At 33.4% G+C, this 21,950-nt stretch overlaps 2 protein-coding genes and 2 long non-coding RNA genes across 7 annotated transcripts; 2 read left to right on the top strand and 2 right to left on the bottom strand.

The window, feature by feature from the left end:
• Nucleotide 1: 1 nt before the first annotated feature.
• On the top strand, nt 2-1,182 carry LOC145740370 (uncharacterized). 2 transcript variants are annotated; one of them, XR_014181396.1, is made up of 3 exons: nt 2-130; nt 188-278; nt 966-1,182. It is a non-coding gene; the product is annotated as an uncharacterized LOC145740370 (long non-coding RNA). The 2 variants fall into 2 exon arrangements; XR_014181397.1 differs by having other exon boundaries at nt 188-730.
• Nucleotides 1,183-2,301: 1,119 nt separating this feature from the next.
• On the bottom strand, nt 2,302-10,643 carry Ucp4A (Uncoupling protein 4A). 3 transcript variants are annotated; one of them, XM_081995883.1, is made up of 8 exons: nt 10,488-10,594; nt 5,989-6,029; nt 5,789-5,926; nt 5,664-5,734; nt 5,408-5,612; nt 3,258-3,434; nt 2,980-3,202; nt 2,302-2,887 (listed from the first exon to the last, which is right to left on the bottom strand). In XM_081995883.1, the coding sequence occupies exons 2-8, from the start codon at nt 6,002-6,004 to the stop codon at nt 2,713-2,715; spliced, it is 1,005 nt and encodes a 334-aa protein (XP_081852009.1). In that variant the 5' UTR covers nt 6,005-6,029; nt 10,488-10,594; the 3' UTR covers nt 2,302-2,712. The 3 variants fall into 3 exon arrangements, with proteins under 3 accessions (XP_081852009.1, XP_081852010.1, XP_081852007.1); XM_081995884.1 differs by lacking the exon at nt 5,989-6,029 and having other exon boundaries at nt 10,488-10,643; XM_081995881.1 differs by lacking the exon at nt 10,488-10,594 and having other exon boundaries at nt 5,989-6,373.
• A 1,534-nt stretch (nt 10,644-12,177) lies between these two features.
• On the bottom strand, nt 12,178-12,539 carry LOC145740365 (uncharacterized). The gene is made up of 2 exons (XR_014181391.1): nt 12,409-12,539; nt 12,178-12,353 (listed from the first exon to the last, which is right to left on the bottom strand). It is a non-coding gene; the product is annotated as an uncharacterized LOC145740365 (long non-coding RNA).
• drk (growth factor receptor-bound protein 2 drk) lies at nt 12,523-20,927 on the top strand. Its single transcript, XM_081995890.1, has 6 exons — nt 12,523-12,927; nt 13,045-13,142; nt 13,202-13,321; nt 13,376-13,541; nt 13,602-13,686; nt 16,847-20,927. Exons 1-6 carry the CDS (start codon nt 12,850-12,852, stop codon nt 16,933-16,935), a joined length of 636 nt encoding a protein of 211 aa, XP_081852016.1. The 5' UTR covers nt 12,523-12,849; the 3' UTR covers nt 16,936-20,927.
• The last annotated feature ends 1,023 nt before the right edge of the window (nt 20,928-21,950 follow it).

Genomic DNA, 21,950 nt, shown 5'->3' with positions numbered 1-21,950 from the left:
GTACCTACCAGGATATGTCGCTACGCGTTTGCCTTGTGCGGGCCATGTACTATTTCGGCGAAATTAAGTTTTATTTCTGTAAATAAATGGAAAAAAGGAGCAAAAAACCGTTAAGGGCTTAAATAGCATGGTTTGTTTAATAACTTTAACAAGAATTAACTTCTTATTCTTCTTTCACATATTGTAGGCCTTTTCCAACTTTCAGTTCCTTTGAGATGTTGAAGACCACGACTCTATCCATCTCTTTGGAGGTCTTCCTAAAGAGCGTCGTATTCGTGGTATAGTCAAATTTTTACCCTTTGAGAATGACGTCATGCAGGTGAAAAAACACGCATGTCTGGAATTAGATCACAAGTTTTAACCTACAAATGCTTTTAAAAATTAGTGTGTTCAGAAGTGACTGATGATCAATTGGGATGACATCTGGAAACTGTTTCTTTTCGTACTCCAAAAAAAGCAGCACATTTAGAACTAGCATTTGGGCTTGCTCATTGTAGCGCATCATTTTTATACCTTTGATTTGTTTATATCAAACTGACAGTAAATGTCAACGTTTTTAATTTGACAGGATGACAAAATTAATAACGTGCCTTTTTTGTTAAAATTGTTTATTTCACATGTTTGATATGCGAGAAACAAAGATGTAAAAAGATGACGTCATTCTCAAAAGGTAAAAATCCGACTATATACCATTTTTAACGAGTTTTGCTAGCCTAGCCATCATTTCCAGGTGATCATTCCATGCTCTTCTACGTTTACGTTCCCACCGGACAATGTCTTCTACCTCATATTGGTGCCTTATGTCTGTGCGTCGTTTTTCTTTCTATTGATGTTTCTAAGTATTTTCATTTCCGTTTTCGTTCTTTTGTTGTCAGCTCTTGTCTCTATAGTGTATGTCAACACCGGTCTAAAACAGAGGTTTTGTATATTTTAACTTTTGACCTTTCATATTGGTGTTATTCCAGATGATGTCACGAAGTGAGACTGATACCTATTCGGCTGGCTTTCTTGGCTTGTTCTACTACTAAAACACTATGGAAAGTATACTTACATATTTTTACAAAACCACCTAAATATTTAGCTATTTGAATTGAAAAAATGTTTTTTCGTACTCAATGCGCGAGTTTTTGATAGTAAGACGACGATTTACAAATATAAATCCAAATTTATTTTGTAAACTTAAATTCTACTCTATCAATGAAGCATCCAATCACCGTCCGACAATGTATAGACTGTCGATCAGTGTCAACATTAGAAATCATATTAGTGCACTACCCACATAACAAATAAAATATATTCATGTGAAAAAACTAGCCGCCTATGAATTTGAGAATATGCCTGGCATATACCCGGCTGCTGTACAGATTTAACTTTTTAAATATTCCAATAAGTATATGCCAGGGGTATGTCTGAGAAGTGAAAACTTGTCTCTATAGCATAGTTTGTTATAAATGGAAAATAGTCTCGTAAAATTGTTACAAGATATACCACACTATTTCATACTGAATGATTAAATGAGAATAATGAAAATATAGTATAAACTATAAATGGATATAAGAAAAGCAAAATATGAATATATCGTATTTTAAAACCTTACATTTTCATTCAGCCGTTGAGTTAATTCAAGCACAAGAAGATTACAACGCGTAAACCAAACAAAAACTACAAAAATTACTGAAATTACAAACCAAAAATACAATTTTGAAATTTCCGCCTACATCAATGTTATTTTTAAATTCCTGAGAAACATGCCTGGCACATGAACTAAAGGGACAAAGTAATATGCCAGGCACGAATTGGGAATATATTTTCATATACTGGGCATATATCTGGCATATATTTGAGAATATACCCCTGTCTTGAAAGTAACTGCCAGGCATACAATTTTGCTAAGTGGGTACAGTATTGAATTGTATATCAAAATGCGGTTTTTATTCTGACTGTACCATCATGGCTTTTCTATAAAAAAATTTGGAATAATTCACCCACAGTCTTGTAAAATTGCATCTTGATTATGTTACCATTCATATTAAGTATGAAATTCTTGAGATGTGGTCATCACCCATTTTTAATTCCTACTACTCTATAAATATTTCTTTGACTAGAGCACTAGTCTACTTTTTACAAAATAAGAATTCAAAATCTCAATTAAAAACAAATCAAAACAGACAAGTTACCTTCCAATGCCAAGTTTAAGAGGAATAACAAAAAATGGTTTTTCAAAGGAAGCTATTTTTAAAGATTGACTGAATATCAGACAATAATCAGATTTTCTATTCTAGCAAAAATAAAACAAGTAAAACCTGGAAACTAAAAGGGTCTTTAATGAAAAAACTCCAACAAATTCCCACCCCAAACAACAATTATTAATTACTGCTTTGCTTTTTATACTTCTCGTCCTGAAATTAAAAGTAGGATTTTAACTAAATTGTATACAACTATAGTCCTGCTATATCAGAGAAAAAATATACATCCACAGATAAACCTGTCTACCTAAAGCGGCTACCACAATAATAATAATAATAATATAAAATAATTTATGATAATAAACAGTCTTGTCGAAACTTAAACCTACAATGACAATTGTTCAGTTTCATTTAAATTGTATGAGGTTGCACAATATCAAATTATCAAATATGTGTCAAAAATAACTATACTCGTTACTGTTTTTGTCTAACCTAAATAAGTATGTAAATGACTAAAAAAGGTGCGTTACCAAGCTTTAGCGCCCATCAAAGATAACACCTCCTCGTACGTCAACCAGAAACTAAGAGACCAGGGAGCCATCCTCATCCAAATTGGAACAAAACCTTTGTACAATGCCCCCAATCCCTCGGTGTGTACTGTTTTTCTCAAACAGTCAATTGAAGATGCGTACAAAAGACCTCTAAAATAAAAAAAATGTATACTTAGTAGAAAGATGTGTATTTAAGATGCAAGTGTAAAAAGTATTAAAGACGATGAATCTTTTGTGCTTACCTTCCTCGATCATCTAAAGGTTGATTCATAACTCTAGTCTTGATAACGTCGGCGGGTGTTCCCATTGAAGCGGCCACGAAACCGGCACAACACGAAGCCATAACGTGCACCAGGTGGTTATCGGGCAACGTAGTGTGCCTCAAAATGAATCGCTTGGCCAAATCGTAGGTGGTGAGGTCGCCCAAATTAACCAAAGCGGCTCTCTGTACATTGGGTACGGAACCTAAGTGATATTAATCGATTTAGTGTTAATAGTGTGTTGTGTGGTAGTAACGTACCTTTCCAGAGTCCACGCACACCTCCAGTGGCCCACACTTTGTTGAAAGCGTCGAATATACCGTTTACTCTAGGAGGTAATCCCATAAGTCTACGTCTACCTTCCATTTGTAATTGAACTTTGACCAGATCAGTTGGACTAGCTATGTATTGCGCTATGGCACCGGCACTTACGCCGCCTGGAACCGTAAAAACATCAGTTCGAAAATACGCACAGGAGGCAGAAATTTTGAAAACATTTTGAGGCGCAAACCCGGACAGTCATTTTTTTTGGTAATTTTTAAAACCTTGCCATTTCTAAACGAAACGACCAAGAAGTCCCCAATTGATCAATAATTTGTTTTGGGTTTGTTTCAACTTAACGAAGTGTTGTTTAGGTCAATATCTCGGAACATTTTTGGCCGTTTCCCAATTAGCATCCTGTGACTCAAGAAATAGCGATGTATCCAAAAAATGCGACATAGCTCAATCTCGAATTAAGGCAGATTAGCTTTGAACTGTCATTTTAAGTCATGTGTAGGTCCCATATTATGTGTTGCATAATTTTAAGTCAACTCTTTTAACCGATAGAACCATACAGGGTGTTTAGAGACAGTTAAAGTGGAAGAACAATTTGTGTAAACAATTTCAAGTTTAAGTAAGGTCTTACCAAATATGGGGCTTGTCCTGAAAAGTACTCAGATTATGTAAAAGATAATGTTGAACATACAACGGCATTTGAATGATAGATACAAACCTGCTAATATGGCTTAATTCAAGATTGAACAGTGTTTTATCCATTTTCCGGAAAAATCGATATTTCTTCGGACGTTAATTAAGAAACGCCCAAAAACGTCCCGAGGTAATACCCTAGACAACAAGTTCCCATGTAAGAAAAAAGTTAAAATTATTTATTAGTAAAGTGGCTGTAATTTAATACTTTTCTTTTTTTGCGCACGTTCTTGTCCCACTTTGATTGTTTTTAGCCACCCTGTATGCTCTTATTGGTCATGGGATTGCTTCAAAAATTATGTAAAAGATAATATTGGATCTACACTAAAATGACACATAAAAAGGTGCTGGCATAACTTAATTCGAGCTTGAGTACTGGAATGTCGTCTTTTTTCGATAAATGAATATTTCTTGAGACATGGGACGTTAATTGAGAAACGCCCAAAAATTTCCCAGATATTGACCTAAATAACACTTCCTTATGTTAAAACAAAAAAAAAACAATTTTTTGGTCACTTTCACTTTTTTGCACGCACTTTTTTCACACCCTGTATAAGGCAGTTAGAGTGCATTCAAGCAAAAGTTTTATACATCAGTAAAGAGCCAATAAACCAAGCTCAATGACGGTCCAAACCACATTAAAATCTGTTGATTCGTTTCAGAATGGCGTAGTTTTAAAAATGACCCAAAAACATCATTGACCCGGTTGACGTGGCGAGCAGTTTATTTGACATAATGAGAACAACAACAAGCAGGGCAATAGAAGTTCTGACATGCTCTATCTCACTTTGTGAATTTATATAAAAGCTAAACTAAGGCTATATGATCTAACTTTGCTAAGAATGGATTTTCATTAGGAATACAACACGGAATACTCAATCCTAAAAGACCAAAATTTACTCAAGAACAATCAAAGTACCTCTTAATGGGAAGATGTATGAAACGGGAAGACGCCATAGAAATACTAAAATGCATTGAGAAGCAGGAAAAGAGGACAAATTAGGCCTTGAAAACGAAACTAACCGATAAGAGCTTGTTAGGGCCGGGACAACTAATCAAAGAAGGACAAGAGAATACAGATAAATGAGTAAGCTAATCAGAAGCACACTAAGTCAAATAGAAAATCAAAATAGACTGCGTGACATCTAACGACAAAATCATTCAGTTTGTAAATTTAACTTTTGATGTATCTCTTGAACTCTTCAATAATCATCTCTCATCATCTCTCTCATATAACCATGTTACCATGGTGGTTCTCGAAAATCAGACAGCCTGTATGCATGTTTACGTCAATGGCCATTATTTCACTAGAAACTCATTATTGGAAATATACACCGCATCAAAAATAAACAGTATTGTATTGGTCTAGTTTTAAAAGACTTGTCTCTCATACTAGTATGTAATTTGAGAGTGTATTAATAAAACAGTAATCTCAACTTACACAATGCGGACTTCCATAACGGAAAATATTCTTCCGACTTGGTTTGTTTGAAAAGCTTCTCCTTGAGGGCCTTATAAGTCATGATCCTAGTGCCTGAATAAATAAGATGTCGCGCGAAAGCCGCGTGTACCCCCTGCCACAGTTTGTGAATTCCTTCCTCCTTTGATATGCCCATTGCCGTTCCCAGCATGCCTCTATATGGAACCTGCCAATAAACTTTCAGTACTGATCAAACTGGAACCACATAAACACCAACCTTTCCGCCATTTTTATTTAATTCTCCCTGTATTTGCAGTCTAGTTTTAATGAGATCCAAGGGGTAGGTTACTGAAAAAGTCCATTAACTCTAGTTGTTTGTCACTTGCGAGTGCTGTAACTTACTGAATTCGGCGTTCCAGGCAGCCACCACTGAAACTACATAGATGCACCATAATGAATCCACGAACTTCGGCAGAGGCAAATCTGGCTTGGCAGGAGGCACTGGAGGCATTGCAGCGACCACATTTAATGTTACAAGCCCTGAAATTACATCAAGCATGTAAAACAACAACAAAAAAAAACTGAACTACACTAAAACCAACCTTCGGTACTACTCATTGGGAAGATTTTTGACTTAAATCACCTACAACAATCGTTAAGGAACTGAAAAGTTTTTTGCGTATTTATAGTCACACACACTGGAGATATTTTAAACTTGAACATTTCATTTATTTGTTAACCTCTTCCACTTTAAACTGAATATAGTGTTACGGGGGGACACGAGTCACTGATTTCCGATGATATAGTCCTAAACGTCACTTGACCTTAACTGTTTTAGTTTACATTACACTCAAGAACGAATCAATAGTGATATGCAGTAGATTAATTGCGTATTTGACAAATTGACCTCTGAGGATGGGTACTCTGCCAGCTGTTGTTAACTCTACATTATTCAAAGCTTAATAGTTTACTGGGGATTATTTTGCCAGTTCAAAATATACCAATTAAACCGTGTTTATCTGTGGTGTAAACAATATTGCATTAATTTTTGAAAGCATTATTATACCCATTGCAACTAATAATAACCAAGGTCAGGGACTTTTCCACACTATAAAAGTTAAATTGGAATTTATAAATATTGCGTCACTAGGTGCTCATTTTCCTGCCAAATTATGAAAGTTCAAATACCCGCGCTTTCCAACTTTTTTGGCACCGACACGTTTTATTTTAGTTTTGTTTAATAAGGTAGTTTGGCTAGTACTTCACATATAAACTAAATTAATTCACAAATTGTTGGCTGAATACGTTTTAAAGCTGCTTAATGTATTAATTATTGTGCTGGTAATTGCCTTGTTAGCAAGTGCAGGAAACAAACAAAATATTGAATGTTGTTGTGTTTTCTACGGTTGGAGACAGATTCTAAATTAAAAGTGCAGCTTGCTAAACAGAGTGTTTAGTTTAAACGGATGTACAGAGTGTCATATAAAGTAGTGATAAAAACACAAAACCAAGAAAAAATTTAATTGTCGAAAATGGCGTTATTGTGTTTTTTTCTCTGGAAACATATTATTTCTTCTTTTTGTAGTGACATCAAAATTAATAAATCACTCCAAATACTTGAAAATATTATGTGGTAAATGACTAAAAAGTTCAAGAGAAATGTTACTATGGATACTCTAGTTTAAATAATTGAAAAGTTGACTTTCACTAATTTTAGTTAATTGGACTGGCTTTGTCAACCTTGAGGTTTTTATCTGCCTTGAAAATTATAGAGGATAACTATAGTTAATAAATTTCAGGCTTCATCCAAAGTTTCATAAGAGAATTTCTCAGCCTCAGATTCTTAAAGTCTAAAAAATATTATCTCTAACAGTTCTGTAATATTACAACTTGTAAAAATGACTTTCAGACAGATAATGCTACAGACAGTTCATAATGTCAGTTTATTTTATTCTATTTTTTATCTTGCTTAGATTTCAAAGTATTCAAAGCAACACTTTTCGATTGTAAATATTTCTGAAACATCTGTTAACAAGAAGGTTTATTAAGTTTTTCGTCATAAATAATTTTCTGCATATAAAAAAAGTTGATAAATCTTTAATGAAATACCCTGTATATTTTGTGATTGATTTAAATTGTTCGCCAGTTGTCAGGAATAAAGAGACTAAACGTCATTCTGTGTGCATAGCAAATTTGACGTCACTTTTAACGTTTACAAAACAATATGTATATGGACCAAATGCTGTTTATACACTTACCAATTCAATTGCTGTAATTACTGATCAAATTAACTAATGACTTTATACAGGGTGGTCCAGTTTTAAGTGTCAATAATTCACCACTCGATAGCCAATCAAAAAATAAGTTGACTTGCATTATGTAATTTTTCTGAAAAACGTTTCCTAAGGAACCTACATTCCTTCAAATTTCAAGTCCCGAAATCAAGACAAAGATTGTATTGTGCATGAAACTCATTTTTTACTTCTAAAGATAATCTAAAAGTTAACTTTTAAAGCTAGAACTGACTTTACTAGGACTAAAGAGAGTCCAAAAGTCTATTTTCAGGACTTCAATTGGTGTACAACTCAATTTTCTGGACTGGAACAAGTCTAGAAGTAAATTAAATTTTCGAACTATTTCATTTCTAAAAATTAGTTCTCAAGACTAATATCGTAACATTTGATACCAAATTTTGTTACTTTTATTACTGAAGAAACTTGACTTTTGGAAATATTCTTAAACTCGATTTTTCAGTCTTAAAAAGCACTAAAAACAGTCTGAATTTCTTAGAGATGCTACAATTTATTGCACCTATGATGAGTGTAGAAGTCAATTTAATACTGAAGAAGCTTGAATTAACATTTTCAAGACTGTGGACAGTGTACAAATTGGCTTTTAGACCTGATAAGTCAAAAACTTTGTAAAGATAGTCTTGAAGCTCGATTTGAGGCACTGAAAACAGCCTTAAAGCACTAAAAACAATCTAGATTTTTAAGAAATACTCGAATTTTTAGCACTGAGGTGTCTAGAAGTCGATTGAATAGTGACAAAGCTTGGAATGCTATGAAGAATGTTATGAAGTCTATGAAGAATGTGAAAATTTTTTTTTTTTTCTAATTTTGGCACATAAAGTGACACTTTTCAAAACTGATTAGAGTGACAAAACGTTTTACTTTAGTTATGAATGTTTTTACAAACATATGGGCGACATCCATCATAACATGTCGTTGTCACTGTTTATACAAGGTGCTATGAAAGTGAATATTTGTGTTAAATCACTTTAAAAGATGGTTTTTACCGCTTTTTGGTCAAAATTAGAAAAAATTATGTATGCAACACGTTTCGAAAATGGTAAAGATAGTCTTGAAACTCGATTTTCCAAGCTGAAAGCAGTTTTGAAACCCTAAAAATAGTCCAGAATTCTGAGAAAATAAAAAGCAAAGTAAAAAGCAAGAAAAGTTACTTTTCAAGACAATTTTCATGAATCTAATGTCAATGTCCTCTATCTAAGACTATTTTCAAAACTAAAATATTGAAATGTGTCTTAAAAATTAAAACTTACTTCAAATGCAAATTTTAAGCTTCTGATATTACTTTTCATTAGTTCATAGTCACTTTTTAGTGTTCAAGTCAATTTTTAAGGTTTAAATGTAAGAATTTGTAGTAAAAAATTCTAGAAAAAGTAGTTTTTTATGTCTACAAGTACAAATTAATTTTCAATAATAAAGTCTCTCAATTTGCATGAAAACTGGTTACAAACACAATTTTTAAGCTTCTGAAATCAATTTTTATCTTTTCTAAGTCAATTTTCAAAACTAAAGTCTTTCAGTTTTTCTGGAAACTATGAAAACTAGCTACAATTAAATTTTTAAACTTCTTAAGTAAATTTTCCGTTTTCAAGACAATTTTTAAGTTGGGTTGGGTTAGTTTTGGGTCTTTGAACCTAATAACTGAATTATCTCGTAAAGGAAGTTTCAAATCAGAATTTTATAGGAGATAATTTATTTTTCATTGTAAACAATGAAATTAAAAAAACTGTAATTTTTGAAAAACATTTAGAGTCATAGAAGATAAGGCAAAAACATTAAAACCATTTTCCTATAATTACGCTACTGGAGAACTTTGGCAAACGTCGTTCATAATGAGGATTAATTTCATAATGCCTGTTCCAAATTTGATCAAAATTGCTCCAACGGTTTGATAGTTATGACAAAAAACTGATTTTTTAAACAGAAATTTGAAGGACTGTATTTTCCTTAGAAAGAATTTTATTATTATTTTATTGACATTTAAAACTGGACCACCCTGTATATTATGTAAATTTATAAAACCACATTCTAGCTTGAAACCTACTACTCTTTGCTAAACTTTAAGTCATCAACATATAAATGCTGTAACTGTAATCAATAGAGATTAATTTCAAAATTTTAACATTTATATGTTTATGGTAGAGTGTTAAACAATCAGCACTGTTGCCAAACTGTTCCTGGATTGCTTGTTGTTATTGTTTTGCTAAGAATTTCAATTTCACATTTGGTTAATTGAATTTTTGATGATTTTATGAATTTATTTGCTTATAAATCAAGATAAACGTATTCCTATGATTTGTGAATCATATAGGTATTGAATATTAGCTTGGTTGGAATATAGTCATAAATGTTACATAACATGATTAAAAATTGTCTTTCACCACACTATATCTACTTTCTTTGGAAGGTTAAAAAAACTGACCTTCATTGGATACTTTTGATAAAAACTGTTTATTTTATATAATTTTTGCTGATAGTGTTTGAATAGGGAAGGTAAACTGGTAAATAGTTCTTAATAATCTTAATGCCTTTTTAATGACACTAATTACACAGCAATGCAACCTACTGATAAGTTTTAATTTCCCGGAACTTGCAGAAACAAATATTTTGTTAATAAGAACAATTTTAAAAGTGGGGGAAAAGCCTAGTTATTTCCAAAAAATACAATTAATGAAGCGACTGACATGACAACGTCGCGTTCTCCCGTACTCGCGTCCATTAATAAGTAAAAGTGTCCAGTTTTCTTAACAAAAAACCAATACAGTATTTACGCGAATTGCTACGGTACTTACCATTTGATTAAAACAAAACAATATTGGACTTTGGTGTTGCTTGCTATAGTAATGTTTCGAAATAAACATATCCGACCCGCTTATGGCGAAAAATTGCCTGATTTACCCGTTTCGAGTTACTGGAGCGACATCTGTTTTGGTTGTATCTGGTTGTGACGTGTCTGACGTCACCAGTATATTATTTCGGTTTTAAATTGTAATAAACGCATTGTGACTGATTTGTTAGTACACATTTTGGTATTAATTCGAGAGATAAAACAATAAACTTCGTTATATCATTATATTGAATAAAATACTGTTCTAAATTATCTAAAGAAGTCGTTTCTCGGTGTAGGAGAAAATGTCAATGTCACTCCGCTCACGAAAATAACTCCAAATAAATAAAATTAGTATTTTATTAACTTTTTGAAAGTGAATTTGATAATTACATGACTAACAATAAGCAAGTAGGTAATTGAGTTTCGACGAAACAAATGTTTGCAAAGGCAAACTAGGGTTCTTGTGACGCATTAGATAGAAATGTCTACATATAGAGAGCTATTGCTTCCCATAGCGTAGACAAAATTATAGTAGAAGGCAATATATCGGCCGATGCACGTCATTGACGTTTAACGTGCCTCGTTGCCAGATGTTTAGTTTTTTCATTAAAACACGAACTTTACATACATTTTGTAACACAATACACAATACAATTTACTTCTTATATACAAGTTGACGCAGTTTTTTAACAGAGAATTTTGAATAACAATATTAGTCAATATTGAATGTTTATTCTCAAATAAAACGAAATGGGTTGGATTTAGGTGTAGGCAAGTAAATTGAAACGTATAGTAATTTTTAATGCTCAAAATGATTCCGTCATAAAAAAATGTGGGTTTCTATTTAAAAAACTTCAGATTTTTCATTTTTTTTAGTGGCAAGTTTATGATTTTTTTTGACGACCCTGTATACAAATGAGTCATTACGCACCCTCAGTTTAATAAAACGATCCTTTATTTACAATAACCCAAAGTTTTATTGCAAAACGAAATACGGTTTTGACAGAGTACAAAAATATGTTGAGCGTTGCAACTGTCACTTTTTTGGAAAAACATCAAATATTTCGAAAACGGCTAGAGATAGGCATAGGGCATTGTATACAAAAGTTGATCAGAATTTTGGGCGGAATCCAAATATGTAATAATATATAGGGTGTTCTATTTAAAATAAGAAAGTTGTGATCGACTTCCGGTATAAACGGAAGTGCAACCATCTTGAAAATATTTTAGTTAGATTGGGCATGCCCACATCAGTATCCAGCCTAATTTTCAAAATTCTCCTATTTGTACTTTTTCCAATATCAATCGATGTCTTTCGTCGTGGGACACCCTGTATAGTTAATACAGTTGTAATTCATATTTAATACTTGTTTATAGGTTATGAGTAGAAATTGGACAGTTGTGGCGTATATCTGTTTATTTTAATCATATCGCAGTTTGTCAAAAACTTGTTGACTAAATTGATTTGAAAAACTATCAGAATCTGCTTTAGGCAGCAATAAAATGACACACGAAATTCAAACAAAAATACAGTTAAAACAAAAAAAAAATAAAGACAAATTTCCTATAAAAAAATACTTGCCACAATAGTCTATAAGGTTCTAGACATTTGTGAAGTTAATATGAGTTTTCAGTAAAACTAGTTGGAATAATTAAGATTTTATGACACATTTATTTTACATCAAAAATGTTTACCCGAGAACCATCTGGCAACACTGCAAAAACACAATAAAAACTCTAATTAGAGAGATTTTAGTTTTGTTTGACTATGCTACTTCTTCCTGGATTATATTTCTTGTTGGTCTTGTACAACTATGTTTAGTATTTGCTGAAATCAAGCTTTGTTTAATGCAATAATATGACGTCATACCAGTAAGTCATACAGTGTCAACCAATACCGGGCTAGTCAACAGATGCGATAGCACCCTATCGGAGCAATCGCAAAAAGTCGGCTGTCAAAAGTGTGTCGTGTCGGGCGTTTCCGTGAAAACAAGATAGAGAAGTTGATGGTAAAAGAGAATTATCTGTGGTGGTATTAAATTTCAATCAAACAAAAAAACAGTTAAATCGCGTCGAAATAATAATTAAACAAACCCACTAATCGGTTTCGATTCGTACGTACGTGATGTTTGTCTTAAATCCGTCGGTCGTGTAAACGGAGCACCATAACATTGGGGGAGAACTCGTTTTTGTTTTCCACCTGATATTTGACGTCTGCGAGTGAATCACTTGCCTCAGGCTACTGCTGTGAAAATTTCATATTTTAAGCTGTAAAAGGAGCTTTTCAACCAAATACCGCATCGATAGGGCGAGCGAAAACGAAAATGGAGGCGGTGGCAAAGCACGAATTTAACGCCACAGCTGAGGATGAGCTCAGCTTCAGGAAAGGACAAATCCTCAAGGTAGACCTTGTTGTGTTTTTGTTTTACTTTTGGCTGCTGCTTCTTTGGCATTGGACGTTTTGCTTACTCTTTATGGTGCCCTTGGCCACATTTACTTAACTCTGTTTTTTGTTGTAGGTATTAAACATGGAAGATGATATGAATTGGTATAGAGCAGAACTAGATAGTCGAGAGGGTCTTATCCCTAGTAACTACATAGAAATGAAGCCACATGAGTAAGATTTTAATAACTATACCTAAATTGCCCTTCAATGTAAACTGGGAATAATTTCAGCTGGTATTATGGTAGAATAACCAGGAGTGACTCTGAAAAGCTGTTGCTCAACAAATTTGAGGGAGCATTTCTCATCAGAATTAGTGAAACTAGCCCCGGTGACTTTTCACTGTCAGTCAAGTGAGTATCAACATTACAGCACATTAAACCCCATTTTAAACCTGTTAAATTCAGATGTTCAGATGGAGTACAACATTTCAAAGTACTTCGCGATAACCAAGGCAAATTTTTCCTGTGGGTAGTAAAGTTTAACTCTCTTAATGAACTGGTGGAGTACCATAGAACATCATCAGTGTCACGGTCACAAGATGTTAAGTTACGGGATATGATTGCTGATGAAGTAACTTTTTTCAGGCTTTTACATTCAGGTTATTTTTAAATCGATTTTTTTTTGTTACAGTATTTAGTTCAGGCTTTATATGATTTCACACCACAAGAGGTTGGAGAGCTTGAGTTTAAAAGGGGTGATGTCATAACAGTTACAGGTAAGCCACTTTTTTTTTACACATTTTTGTCAGTGCTAGAGGCAAAATTGATGTTTTCGAATTGTGATCAATGGAAATTTGAACCAAACTAGCTTAATATGCCTGATTCAGCTCTTATGGTGAAAGATAATATAGGTTTTTGTTTGAATCTTTGTGAAAAGATTGGAGATTAATGTTATGTAAATATTTGATGTAGATATGACTAGAGATGGCCAAGGGTCATTTTTTCCACTAAGAATTTATAGAAAACAGTAAATTATTGAGAATTTTTTTCTACAAATGTTCTCAGAATTTTAAATATAGCTTCTTGGTTAAATTCTCAGTAGGTTTTCAAAAATTTTTTGTTTGTCAATTGTGAATAAATGCTTGCTTTTTACCACAATCAAAACATGAAAAAAGTGATGTTGGCGCTTTTTGAACTCACCCCAAACTTGCACAAAGCGAAAAAATTACAGTTTTTTAGACTCTAAAACTCCTTTTCCACGTGGAAAAGCTTGAAAATTACATTCAAATCAACATTGCCAAAGCTGAATCGTTTGATCATTTTGGCAACGTCATAAATCTCAAGAAGCTTTTAATTCCTATGATTGGAAAAACGTCTACCACTTTGACGAACTGAACTACCTATGACGTTTAATGACAGGCTTATAGTCACTTGCAGTGTAACTATGTAAGGGAATAGAAAAGAAATTTCTTTCTTCATCTCCCTTTGACTTGCATGTTCTACTATAAGTCTGGCTTGTTTAAATCTCTGTTTCTATCCCTATCAAGTTACATAGTAATCCTACTGGCAGCTGTCAAAATTCATTAAAACACTTGAACAGTTCCATAAAACTGCAAAATGTCAAATAGTCACCACATATTGTTATTTGTAAGTTTTGTAACTCTGTGGAGTTAAATTTGACAGTTGTGACACTTAACAGCGTATAGCTTAGTCAGGTGACACTTATAAAATAACTATTGAATGAAATTTTAATTGATATTGATGAAACTATCAATTGCAAAATACAACTTGTGCCTTGTATTTATACCTCAATAAAGCCCCAAATTTGAAGTGACACTTCTATGTTTTTTGCGTGACGTTTCATACTATGACGAATTACAGTTTTTTAGACTCTAAAACACCTTTTCCACCTGAAAAAGCTTGAAAATTACATTCAAATCAACGTTGCCAAAGCTGAATCGTTTGATTTAATCATTTTGGCAACGTCGAAAAGCTCAATAAGCTTTTAATTCCTACGATTGGATAAACGTGGACCACTTTGACGAACTGAACTACCTATGACGTTTAATGACTGTCAAAATTCATTAAACACTTAAACAGTGCCATAAAACTACAAAATGTTAAATAGTCACCACATATTGTTATTGGTAAGTTTTGTAAAGTAACATTCACATAACATGCAGTGCATTTGTACTGTGAATGGCAAGTGCACTGCAAGAAGTAGACAAATGACATCATTCACAATAAACTCAAAATTAAAATTAGAAAATAGGAATCAGGTTAAAATTTCAGAAACACAAGACATAAACGTCATACCAATAATCATAACCATCATCTAGACTTCGACTATTTGTTTCAAAAAAGATAATTAGGTACAAACTAAACAGACATTCATAAACAAATACAAAAAAGCATTCTTTCAAATTTTCGAATTTTGAACAGTTAATTGACAACAAAAATACGCATGTGTCAAACGTCTGAAATGGCTCTCCTTATTGGTTGCTTGTATTAAGGTGGCAAAACTTGAGTAAAAGCTAAAAGCTAGATAGATTTTGCACTACTATTAAGTTAATAATTCCACAGTATACAAGTATGAACAGTACATTAGTCATTAGTTTATAATGTACCTAACCTTTAGCAGTACACATACCTTACCGTTGCAATGGTCATAAAGTTTACGTGAATGATGCTTATAACTCTGTGGAGTTAAGTTTGACAGTTGTGACACTTCACAGCGTATAGTTTAGTCAGGTGAGATATTAAATAACTATTGAATGAAATTTTAATTGATATTGATGAAACTATCAATTGCAAAATACAAGTTGTGCCTTGTATTTATACCTCAATAAAGCCCCAAATTTAAAGTGACCCTTCGATGTTTTTTACGTGACGTTTCATACTATGACGAATACGGTTTTATTGCATTATTCATAAATCAATAGATTAAAATGTTATTCTAACATAATTTAAACCTATTAACTTATTGGTGTAGCCTAGAATTAGTAGATATATTAGGGTTTTGGTAAAACAATACCACGGATAATAGTGCATATTAAAATGTCGTGTCGATGATGAACGCCGATTTAAGTCAAATACTCTGAAATTCCGATATTGTCAAATATTCTACAATATAAATGGAATTGTTTATCGTCCGTAAATACAGCAGCTACTGCAAAGATTAAATGGGGAATGTTTTAGAGAATGTAATGGACAATTCCACACCGTTTTAACAACATTAAAGTTATGCTTTCTGTGTTGAGTTATTTTTGAAAAAAAAGGGTTTTAACTCGAATTTGAAAAATTTCTAAATTTGGCTTGAACAATATTGGAAGCAACTTTTTAAGGACTATGTTCCTGTGTATTTCATTTTTAATTCCAACATCTGAACCACCAATGAAACCATCATAAACTTCTTTTTCTCTTATGGATGTCCAGTGACGTTCATCGCAAGTATTATTTATGTGGTAGGCTGAAGTAATTCTAGTTAGAGAAAAAAAAACCTGACTACAAAATAAAAAAGTAAGAAAATTTTGTTTCTCCGCCATTTTTGGGGTTTCAGCGCTGAAAATGTTCGTCATGTTCAATTGTTCAAAAGTTCAATTTGAGACTAACCCTCTGATAGTCCTAGCAAAAATTGAGTAACATTAAAAATTAGAAGAATCCGTATAAGAATGCTCAGATTCTTCACTAAAGATTTAATTCAGTTGTAGTCTGTCAAAGTCAGTTATCAATGAAAACCTTGGATATGCCGCATTGAAACGATAAAAAGAAATAAAAAAAATGACACTTTCTAGAAAATAGCTGCAACTTGTATCTAAAATAAATACATTGATAACCAGTAACTTATCATTATTTGCCTACACTGTCTAAATTTGATTGCACTAGATACGTTTTATAATGATATTATACGAAATTGATAAAATTATTTTATTGCAGATCGTTCGGATCAACATTGGTGGCATGGAGAGATTGGTCATCGTAGAGGGTTATTCCCCGCAACTTACGTCACGCCCTATCACACGTAAAAACAGGAATGTATCGATAAAATCAACTCGAGAAAATTTTAGAGCTTCTTTAATTAATTGGTAGCACAAAGTATAAAAAAAAACGTAAGAGGCGTAAGTAATTTTTTAGAAATAACTTTTTTAAAGCATCGAATCGAAGAAATGCAGACAAAATTATTGATTTTACAACCTGTTCAGGTGAGGCATTATGTATGAGTTTTAATTGCAATATTTTTAGCGCAGAGTGCAATTATTGTGAATTTTATTTATTCAAATATTTGTCAGGATTTTTTTGACAAATTGGTGCAAAAAAAGCCGAGTGTGTGATGATTATTAATATTGATACTGGCGAAACCTGGTGCATGCTGATGATTTAGTACTACTATTATTTTAACTTTATGTTTTATTTACTATCTTTTTTTAGCCTGTTGCTTGTTAACGTGTAAGTTGAGATTGTATTAATTATTTTGCTCAGTTAGGTACTCGAGATTCTGTCCTGAATAAGGGTCAGTAGTGTTTTTTCTGTACCGTTTTGATTCCATCTTTCTTCCAGCCAAACTGTGATTTGTATAACTGACCCAAAAAGACACTTTTTAATGATTTCCAAACTGCAGTTTTGCAGAGGGCAAATATCAATTTCCTGTGGATTTATTTGCCATTGAAACTAAACGTTCAATAATATCAACCTTCACGCTTTTTTAACTTCAAATATTTTTGTAAGGAAATAGTTTTAGTGAACCTTAGATTCGTTAATTGGAATGCTGAAACTTTTATCCAGGTTTGCTAGATTGTTTGCAACCATTCTACAATAGTATGTTATTCAATGAGTTTTTTATGATAGCCATTAATCCCTAAGGGGGACGCAAATCTCCCGTGCGATTGATGGCCACAAAAAACCGAAGATAATACTATACTTTGTCCACGACAACTGTTCATTATCACTAATGCCAATTGAAGGTAAATTAAAGTTGATGCACTCTCTCTCTAGTCGTTAGCTTCATGTTTGAAGCGTCGTGATCCTATGTTAGTCTCATATGTTGTGTTTTGAGCAGTTTCCCTTCATTCCTCTCTATCTGACGTGCTTCTAATGCTGTCTTGGAAGGATTTTCCTGTAAACTGCTTCACCTGGTCCAGCCATCGTTTTGGAGAACGTCCTCTAGGTCGTGTTCCCTCTACCTTCCCCTGGACTTTCGAGTTTGTCATCTTTCCTCCTGCTGACATGTCCAAAATACTTGAGAATCAGTTGTTTGATTTTAGTTGACATTCTGACTTGGATGTTAAGTTCTTTGAGTATGGATACGTTTCTGCGGTCTGTCCAGGGAATCCTCAGTGGTCTTCTCCAGACCCACATCTCAAACGCATTTTAAAGTCCAGGATTCAGGACTCAACGAGGGTGTTTACTAATTTGCATTTTGTTGTGGTTGTTATATGCCGATCTTTCCAAATTTTGTTGAGTTTGGTCATGGCTTTTTGACAAGAGCTATCCTTCTGATTTCTTGACTTGATCCGCCATTTCTGCTGATGTGGGCACCTAGATAAGTTATTTCCTCCACGTTCTCGACATCTTTAATATTAGGCATTTCTTCCATGCTATGCGTGCGATCTATTAACATAAGTTTCGTTTTCTGACGGTTCAGTTGTAGACCGAACTCCAAGCTCACTCTCGCTACTCGCTGAATAAGACTCGACATTTCCTGCTCATCTTTGGCGATAAGTGTGGTGTCATCAGCGTAGCGGAGATTATCCATCCTTCTGCCACCTATGACAACTCCTCCTTCCCAGCCGTCCAAGGCTTTCCGTATGATATATTCTCCATATACGTTAAACAATAAGGGTGACAGAACACAACCCTGCCGTACACCACGTTCCACGTTGAAAGATTCAGAGGATCTTCCATCGACCTTCATTAGTGTTATGTTATTGTTATATAGTTCTTTTAGTAGGTGAATCAGATGCCGCGGAGTCCCCATCTGCGACAGGACATCTCAAAGTCGTCTCCAGTTGACACAATCAAAAGCCTTGCTGTAATCCAGGAAACACAAGTATGCAGTTTTGTCATATTCTCTTGTTTTTTCAATGATTTGCCGCACATTCATAATCTGGTCTCTCGTGCCCTTTCCCCTCACAAAACCGGTCTGTTCTTGTGGTATTTGCCATTCTAAAAAATTCTCTGCCACAGGATCCTGAGCATGACCTTGCTTGGATGAGAAATCAGTTCTATAATGATTGCATTTTTTACTGGATCCTTTTTTATGCAGCGGTATGAGAGTAGAGGTGCACCAGTCGATTGGCCACTCTTCTGTCTGCCAAACCCTGTTACAGATTTTCCACAAGAGATCAATACCTTTCGCGGGGAGGTGCTTAAGCATTTCTGCATTGATGTCCTCTTCTCCTCGACTCTTATTGTTTTTTAGATGTCGAATCGCATATTCTACTTCACTTCTTAAGATGTCGGGCTCCTGCTGCATATCCTTGATTGAAAGCGAAGTTTCGGGCTGTTGTTCAGGTTCTACTTCTTTGTATAGATTCATACAATGTTGTCGCCAAACTTGGATGACGCCTCCTATTTCAGTTACCACTGTTCCATTCTCGTCCTCTATCGACCACGATTTGGGTCTGGATTCTCCTGTGATCTCTTTAATACATTTAAATAGTTCACGCGATTGATTATTCTTAGAGAACTTTTCTATGTCGAGACAAATGTTCTGTAAATGTTGGTTCTTATCTCTTCTCGTCAGTCGTTGTATTTCTCTGTTTAAATCTTTATACTCAGTTCTCTGTTCTGTATTTATACCTGCCTTTCTAAGACCTTGATACTGTTTTATGTATTTACTGTTCCTTTCCCATTGTTTGATTTTTCTGGCAGCAAATTTGTACTTGCCATTTTGACAGCCTGTATAATATTTCTGTTGGGGTGCATCTTCTCAAGTCAAAGAATAGTAGGTGACAGGGATTGTCATGTTGACAGCAGATGATATTTTAATTTGTGTGTGTGACTTTCGTTGTGAATACTTACCACAGTCGTAGAAAAAGTATAGTATTCTACATGCATGGCTATTACCACAGACAAACTTAGTTTGTAATATTACTCACTCGATGATTTATGCCATTAAACTTTATTTTCGTGAGTAATACCTATCATTACATGCTCGTTGAGTAATATACTAATATCGCATATTTCATGCTTGATGTATCCTTGGTTTGCAACCGTCCTTAGATCCAGAGTGAATAATAATTATTAATTATTCCCGCCTGATGTTATATGATCTTAATTTAACTTCTATCAACACGTTAAATATTATTGGTTGATCGTGGACAAACTTTTATTATTGAATCGGTAATTAGTGTAAAGAATGGTTGCTTATTTAAGTTGAATGATAAGTACTTTTTTTAGGTTAACAAAAAACTATGTTTGGATGCCATTTAAACTGTAGCTTTTTTTAATTATGTAGAATCACGTTAGTTAGACTTTATTTACTGAAGGAATTTTATTATTTGCGGAGAAAATTTGGCGGCTCAAGTAATTTTATTATGATTATCATCGCTCAAGCTGACAGTGTGTTTTGATTTTAACAAAAGTGTTTTGGTTTGGGCCATCTGATTAGTAAGCAAATAAATTAAACAATTATTTTTGTAAATATAGTGGCCGTGAAAAGAATTGTTAATCCTTGTAACTGTCCGATGTAACACCAAGTGTAGGTATATTAAATGGACGTTTATCAAAAGTTCCAAGCTGTTTTCCAACTGTACTAAGGGTTTTAAAAATGTATATTTAAGCCCACGAACCGCTTGATTCATACCTACACGATGCTATAACGATTGTGTCGTGTGTTTGATACCGTTTGCTAAATATTCGTTTTGTAAAATGCATGCGAAAGGAAGATAATACGGCTAGTTTGAACGGCTTTTTTAATTATTTTAGTTTAAAATTGTATATAAACTAACGTAGATTATCAAATTTATGCCCATAAGTGCAACATATTTAGATAAATATATGTTATTCAAGCTAATAATTGTCGTTTATTACATGCAGGGTGTGGGGAAAAAATTGCAGTTTTAGGAGACCAATTCAAAACAGTTTTTCGTTTTTTGAAAAAGTTTATGGATCACTAGATATTTAGCAAAGTCCAAATTTTGTCGTTTTTTCTTTATCTAGCCGATTTATTATTGTAGAAAAATGATGTTAAAATTGTAGATAAAGTTTTAGCTGAACGTAATATGCTAATCAGATCAATTCTGTCACATCATTTTTGACATATGACATAAACCCCTACTGTTGATAGAATGTGAGAGAAATTTTTGCTAATGGCAGATTTAAGTCACATTCTGTGTATGTTTTTCAGGGCAGGGCATTGCTTTCTTTTAAGAATACCCACTCTAATAGATTATTGGCCAATGCCGGCTACTGTACGAAATCCTAAATTCAAAATAATATGCCACAGGCGGCATCTCATCAGGTTTCGTCAATAGCATAGACTAAATGATAAGTATAGACAAACAGTGGCAATGGAACCGTTGTCTAGTTGACAAATCACATTTTTTGTTTTGTTTCTAGGCAAAATATAACAGATTTGTGTGAGTTTTCTTTAAATATTGTATTTCACTTCGTTGTATTTTTAGTTTATTTTTAATATTCAAGTACAAATTTTATACTTAATACATTATGAATTCCATGATTAATCTTAAAACAGTCACGTGACCATTTGTACCTTAAAATGAGTCCGAGATTTAGAGCTTAAAACTAAAAAACGGTCACGTAATCTTTAAAATTAAATTTAATTATTGAAAATAGTCACGTGACCCGTCAAATAATATTTTGTCATTTACAGTCACGTGACCTTTAAAAATAAAGTTTGATTATTGAAAATCGTCATGCGACTTTATGAACTGTAAAAAGAGTCACGTGACACGTGACTCTTCAAATAATATTTTTAACATCTAAAACAGTCACGTTACCTTTAGGATTCCGGTTTGACGTGAACACGTTTTTAATTGAAAATGCATTATAGAGTAACGTGTGTCTTAAAAAATATCAG

This window comes from Ips typographus, linkage group LG1, assembly GCF_016097725.1.
Source record: "Ips typographus isolate SLU linkage group LG1, UJ_Ityp_2.0, whole genome shotgun sequence".
In the NCBI taxonomy this organism is placed as follows: Eukaryota; Metazoa; Arthropoda; class Insecta; order Coleoptera; family Curculionidae; genus Ips; species Ips typographus.
This window is presented reverse-complemented; position numbering and strand designations above follow the sequence as displayed.

Coding starts and splice junctions, on each gene's coding strand:
- Ucp4A (XM_081995883.1), bottom strand. Junction 3,435..5,407: donor GTTATGGAAGTCCGCATTGT/GTAAGTTGAGAT, acceptor TTACGGTTCCAG/GCGGCGTAAGTGCCGGTGCC. Junction 2,888..2,979: donor CCTTTAGATGATCGAGGAAG/GTAAGCACAAAA, acceptor TTTTTATTTTAG/AGGTCTTTTGTACGCATCTT.
- drk (XM_081995890.1), top strand. CDS start 12,850: ATGGAGGCGGTGGCAAAGCACGAATTTAACGCCACAGCTGAGGATGAG. Junction 13,143..13,201: donor ATAGAAATGAAGCCACATGA/GTAAGATTTTAA, acceptor GAATAATTTCAG/CTGGTATTATGGTAGAATAA. Junction 13,542..13,601: donor GGGATATGATTGCTGATGAA/GTAACTTTTTTC, acceptor TTTTTGTTACAG/TATTTAGTTCAGGCTTTATA.